The following is a 6,444-nucleotide window of genomic DNA, read 5'->3' as shown; positions in this document are numbered from 1 at the left end:
TTATTTTAGACATCTAAAAAACATACTCGAGTTGACCACGTGAAGATCTCAATTTCAAACCTTCCTGAAGAATATTTATATAAAAGCTTTCACTTAACAGGAGCACACACAAAACACCTCCTCCACAAAAATCCTTCACGGATTTCTCCACTTCTGCACATGTAACACAGCAGGGAAAAAAAAATGTGTGCAAATTCGGTCTCTCAAAAAATCTTCTTCACGTGCCACTTTCTGGAGGGGCGTCCTCGGAGCGTCGCAGGAACACCAGCCTTGCCAGGAGCCGGAGGATTTGGGATCCCAATCGAAGAACCCGCTGTCGAAACTGGACCCCGTGACTTACCTGCCCTGCCCTGCTGCAACGCAGCCACCTGCATCCCACCCCGCTGCTCTGAATTAATTAGATTTAAACCTCTAATTAACCAAAGGCTGTTCCACTGGACAAGCAGAGCACAGGTAACAGCTTTGTACACAACTGTTAGAACCTGCCTGACTGACGTACGACTCAAGAAAAACCCCAGGTAGGATCCTGCTGGTGGGAAGCGCGAGAGCTGCCGAATTCCCAGGAAGTTCAGAGCAGAGATGACACATCGTGGTTGTTGATGTATCTGGAAAAACAAAAAAAACTCACCCCCAAAAAACCCCACCCCAACCAAAACCTGACAGAACTAAGTGAGAGGAGTTGGGAGTTCTGATGCTGCCTCTAGTGATCAGTTCTGAAAACTTGTGGGGAGAAAAAAAACCCCAAAGGAATGGAAGACTCAAGCCCTGAGAACTCCCTCGTGTCACTCTGTACTACAGCCCCAACCCAGGGGTTGCAGTAAGTGGAAACTCCAAAGGTATCACCAGTTTCTACACTCCTAACTCTGCAGTGTGGTGGGGAGAAAAGTCAGATTTATTCAAATGTTTTTGCACACTCAATCATCCCAGCAGCTCAGCAGATAGCGTTGAACTGTACCAAGGCTTTCAAAGTAAGTCAGTATTTCCAAAAGTCACGATTATTCTTGCCTAAACTCAACCAGAGAGCGTGATGGAAATGAGACAGACACATTAACTACAAATGCAAACAGCATGTAACACACGACAGACTGATGTATGAAAGCTGGAGGGAAAGAAACTGCATTTAAAAGCACTTTAAAGATGTACATTCTTGTGTTTATTGTTTGTAAGAAATGGAGAGATCACAGAGAGATCTATTTTCATAGCACTCTACCCAGGAAACTAATTCTGTGGCTCAGAGGGAATACATCGAGCGTGCTGCGGTCCCCTCCCAGAGCGCTACAAAAGGCTTACGGAGTGTTTGGCTTAGGCACACCTTCAAAAAACTTGGTGGATAAAAAAAAAATCCTTTGTTTTTAGGCAGCTGGAGTGTATTTCCCTTCTCCAGTCAGTAGGAAAAGCTGATACTGTGGTCGTACCTAAAGCTCCAGCCCTCTCCTCCTGCTCAAACTCCCAGGAAGCCCAACGAGAACCCCTGGAAGGGTTTGGAACTGAAGCTGGTCATGCTTGCTGTTGCCCCACTAAGCCTGGCTCCATCCTGGTAAAAAACAAACTTAATGAGCAGTTTAAGCTTAAGCATTTGAGATTAATATTATTCCAATAGCTAAAACTCAACCTCAGATTTTTCAGACAACGTAATCTCTTAGAAAATTATCCCTCCACTTCCTCTCCCAGCCTCAGCCTGGGACTGATGCTGCCCAGAGATGAAAAACTCAGGGCCTCTTCTCCCTCTCCCAGTGTTTCCAGTAGCAAACAAAGCCTCCTTGCAGCAGGAAAAGCAAGGAGCTGATCCAGGGCAACGAGATCCAGGAGGACACTAAAGGTGCCGCCACCTTCTTTTATTCCAGTTGCTGCTCTGGGCAACGGTACCTCAGCCTCAGTGAAATACAGCAAAGTACAAATCACTCGAATCCCTGATATTTGTTTTAAATCTCTACAAGCAAGGATCATCTTCTTTGAAAAACTGCAACCAACCAGCTGCCTTCTCAATTCCTGAGGCAATTTGTCTTTACAAATGGCAGGCAAGCTAACGGGGAAGAGTCCAACAAAAGAAATTCCCTTGGTGCTTCCAAAATTCTGCCGCTAACTGAACACACAGATCAGAGAAAACCCACCAGCCAGACGTGAGAGTCTGCAGGCTGATGAAATAAATCCTTAAAGGGACTGTTAAAAGTCCCTTCCAACTTTCTGAAAGCGTTTTGTCCAAATTCTTGCACCCTGCGATCCGGGTCAGGAGAACTAAACTCTCGTCCTAAAGTTCTACTTGCAGGTGAAGCTTCCTAAGAGCACCACGAGACACAGGACAGCACATCTTTAAAGCATATTAGTTCTTTGAGGGGATGAAGTGTCACAACAACAAAAGTCCACGTGAAATAAAAAGGAAATCAGTTAATGATTTTTATTAAATTTCAGTGTTTCATAAAATAAATATGGTATATAATATCAAACAGTGAGAAATAAAGCACAAGCATGAAAAGCATGGTAACAAAAGTTACACTCATGACGGTGTTTAATACTTAGCACTTTAGAAACCATAAAGCCTTTAATTATTTACAAGCAGCAAACTATCTAACATAATTTACAAAGTTGCAGCAGCCTAGTCAAGGAGTACTGGAAGGAGGGGGGGGCAATAATAAAAAAATGGAGAGATTGCAATGGAAGACCTTCACTTTGCTCTATCTAGTCAGCACTTGATTACGTACCCTCTTTCCCCCTTATGTACAGAACTCTTCGGAATTCCCCGTTATTCTCCGAGTTTAGTAATTACACTGCGTTGTATCTTAGAGCTCAGTTCATCGCCGGGATGGTGGAGTGCTTTTTGCACTTCAGAGATACAGATTCAAGTAACACTTCAAATAAAAGTAAACATGTGCAAACCAAAGTTCTAAGACTACACGACCCTCAGGTAGTAGTGTCACAACTGGATGTAGCAGGCGCACGTTAGCAGATTAAATGAGGTTAAGAGCTGCAGAAACGTACTCGGAAGTGTAGCCAGGGCCAAAAATGAGAACTGGGAGTATTTAAAAAAAACAAAAATGGAGCTGAACCACAAATATACCCTGTTACCACGGACAACAATTTAATCTGCTGAAACACAAAGACTTTTAAGGTCATAACTCAAGATTTAATATTTCAACATGAAAAGAAATCCAAGCCATTCGACTTATTTGGGCTTTTGAACCGAAAGCAAATGTCTCTGTTTAAAAATTGCTTTTCGATGAGGAAAACAAATTCAATATATATTAATCTATCACCCAAAATAAAAAAACAAACCAGAACACACTCTTCATTTTAGAGCATGCTGCTCATTCAGAAGAAAGACAGGACAGAGAAAGTAGAATTACATTTCATGATGTAATAAAAACATTAAAATTTGTGATCGTTAAGTGCACCATCGTACAGGAGTAGCGTGCTCAGAGTGGAAATGTTCTATACCTACCAGAACCCACCTTTATTAAAGCAAACAAATCTCTAGGACACTACCTGAAACTGAAATCGGTAATCACTGTGCTCCATTCAGCTCGCCTTTAAGTTTCAGCCAGGCATATTCCAGCAAGTAGCACCTGTATGCCTCTTCGTGATTGTATTCCAGAAATCTTTACGTTTGCGAATGATTTTTCTTTATTTTTTTTTAAAAAAAAAAGAGACTGGCTTTTGCAATCCTTGCAATACTTATCCTAAACAGATACTGCAAGTAAACTCTGTTCTGAGCAGCACAAGTTGGGGCTTTTTTCAGAAATCTGAGAGCTGGACCTAACGTTGGCAGTAGATACAGTACAACAATTTGATGTATTAAACAGGTCCTCAAAAAAGTCTGAAAGGAAGGTTTCCCTAAAGACCGTTTAAAAAACCCAAACCAAACCAAACCCAAACCACTTCACCCAAGATCCGTTCAATCCTCCCGTTGAAGTTTGGAACTTGCCAACTTGAAGAATGACAGGGAAAAGGAGCCAATGAGGCGGAGAGGAAACAGAATTAAATTAATCCCAATTTGTACCGATGAAAAACTTCAAGTAAAAGGAAATTCACTTGTTAGAAGATCTTGCTACATGCACAGTCCCTCATTAGTTGAAAGCCACAGTAGTCAGCATTGGGTGTAACAGCAGATTTATCATTCATAGAAAAACACTGGCAACGGTCCTTCATTCTTAGTAACTTGCACCCACGGTTTCTGTCTAGAAGCTTCTTAAAAACTGTTCATGGTTCTGCACCTTTCAGACCAAACTGGAGGCAAACGGTAACCGTGTCTTCTTCCGACGCAAGCCCCCTGGGCAATCTTCTCCCCAAGAAATCAGCGTCATTTCCGAGTCTGAGTCTTCTTTGGCACTGCAGGTCGCTTGGCTTGCCACAAGTGGTTGTGAATTGTAAGAGCATCCACGCTGACAGACATGGTTTTGGCTGGAATCACGTTAAACTGTTTTCTGTCCGAACTGTACTTATAGAGTTTGTCAATCATTTTCTTGGTGATGCTCTTTGGCCCCGTTCCAGTCAGCTTGTAGATCTCTTCGGTGTCGGGATAGTAGCAATAAAGTGCTCTGAACTGGCAGCCAGCGTCGCGGAACAAAATGATGTAGTGGTTGGCATCACATTTTTCTAGTTCCTGCGTCAAAACGAAACAAACACACACACAGGTAGATTGTCCTCAGTGAAAAGTGTTGTATTATGCCAAGCTTTAAGCTTTCCCTCCCATATAGCTAAATAAGCATGCCAAGGGGGTTATTTAAAATGCTAGGTCATTTTAAAATGCCAGATTTTCCATCCTTACAAGTTGAACTCTTACTACAGGATCATGTTTTCCATGAGTCTGTACTGTCCCGGGAAGTCAAGGATCCTCAGTACAGGCACGTCTTAGGAAATGGTATTTGTTACAACACCTCAGCGGGGTTACAAAATGAGCAGTACAGACACGTTTTTATTGTGTGTTAATAATTTCATATTTTAAGGTTTACCTCTAATATCGAATTCTTGTGTGGTTCGTTCACTTTTCCAGCAAGACAGCAGTGAGATATAGCGTTGTGAATAATAGGCTTGTTTGATTTGCTGCTGGGTTCCTTAAATAATTTGGGACCTAAGGAAGATGAACAAGCAAAAATTATTTGCCCTCCGTTTACGAACATTAAGATTTTCATGATCAGAAACCCTCAAGTATTTTTCTACAATAACTTGCTTTTAGACAAATAAACCAGACCAAAACAGACCCAACAAGGTGTCACACTGAACACACCACAGCTTCTGATGACTTGTTCTTCATCACAAACGCTCGAAGGAAACCAAAATAGTCACCTGTGTATTCTGCCACTGAAGCAATAGAAGATGCCGTCGAAGCGTTCTCCCAATCTCTTTCCGTGTTTCTGCTAGGATTTCTGCTCAGGATTGGTAAGGACTCCATCGATTCAACTCTGAGGCCGGAGGGAATACAAAAATATTTAAAATTATGCCAAGATTTTGGGGTTTTTCCCTTCAACCTTAAATAAATTCACCAGCGACTGGCCCTGACTGGAACAGGCTTTGTCCCTTTTCTTCCTCCAGAACAATCAGATTCTCCCCACTAGATTATCCAAGCAAAATTCTATTATTCCTTTGAGTGGAAGCAAAACAAAATTGGAAGTTTGTACAGAACATTGGAGTTGGCAGCCACATAAACCAGAAGATGAACTCACTTACTACTACTGTGCCTCCACACCAGTGATCAGAAAAAAGCAACGCTGAATCCCAACACTATTTCATAACAGAGAACAAAAATAAAAAAGTTAAACCGGAGCCTATCTCTGTACCTCTGCGATGGCGTGCCACCGGAGTGTACGCTTTCGGGTTCGGTCGTTGCTGCCGAGGCCAAAGAAAGACTGGAACCAGACTGAGCACTGCTCAAATTATCAGCTAGGAAAGAAAAGAGTAAATGTGAAGCATATTTTGTTAAAGCAGATTTGCAGACACGGTGAGAGCAAACAAATCCAAGTTCTTACGTGTGGAAGAACACTTTGTCCCTGAATCACTGTAAGATTCTTCACGATGGACCGACTTTGGCCGGGGTTTTTTGGGCTTTGATTTAGGCTTTCCAAGCCCTTGCTCCTCCAAAATTTGCTGCTGTTTTTTCCTTAGATATTCTTGCTTGATCAGTTCTCTTCGAGCCTTCTCCTCTTCTTTCCGTATTCGATCCTCCTCCGCTTTGCGACTGAAAAGCAAACACAACCTTATACTCAACATACAACAGTTTTCCTCATCTTAAAGGTTAAAAAAAAAGGACTCTTCTCCATGTGTTCTTACCGAGCTTCGTCTCTTTTTTGTTCAACTTCAGCCTCCAGCTGCTGTTTCCGAATCCGAGCCTCCTCAGCTTTGCGCTGCTGTTTCAAAAGGAATGCTGCACGTTTTTTCGCTAGCTCATCTTCTGCTTTCTGCTCATCCTGCAAAAGTCATCGGGATGAGAGTTTTAAAGAATCGAAATAGCAC

At 42.3% G+C, this 6,444-nt stretch overlaps 1 protein-coding gene across 1 annotated transcript in view; it reads right to left on the bottom strand.

Moving 5' to 3' along the window:
- Positions 1 to 4,073: 4,073 nt before the first annotated feature.
- CAMSAP1 (calmodulin regulated spectrin-associated protein 1) overlaps positions 4,074 to 6,444 on the bottom strand; it is a 23,801-nt gene continuing 21,430 nt past the window's right edge. Inside the window, exons 12-17 of the mRNA XM_009873019.1 lie at positions 6,262 to 6,398; positions 5,961 to 6,169; positions 5,772 to 5,874; positions 5,281 to 5,396; positions 4,947 to 5,065; positions 4,074 to 4,597 (exon numbers count right to left, since the gene is read on the bottom strand). Coding sequence (XP_009871321.1) covers positions 4,295 to 4,597; positions 4,947 to 5,065; positions 5,281 to 5,396; positions 5,772 to 5,874; positions 5,961 to 6,169; positions 6,262 to 6,398 — 987 coding nt within the window. The 3' untranslated portion in view covers positions 4,074 to 4,294. The remainder of the gene's footprint in view (positions 4,598 to 4,946; positions 5,066 to 5,280; positions 5,397 to 5,771; positions 5,875 to 5,960; positions 6,170 to 6,261; positions 6,399 to 6,444) is intronic.

The sequence above is a fragment of the Apaloderma vittatum genome, unplaced genomic scaffold (assembly GCF_000703405.1).
Source record: "Apaloderma vittatum isolate BGI_N311 unplaced genomic scaffold, ASM70340v1 scaffold12687, whole genome shotgun sequence".
In the NCBI taxonomy this organism is placed as follows: Eukaryota; Metazoa; Chordata; class Aves; order Trogoniformes; family Trogonidae; genus Apaloderma; species Apaloderma vittatum.
Note: the sequence above shows the minus strand (reverse complement) of the source record. Positions and strands in the feature narration are given on the sequence as shown.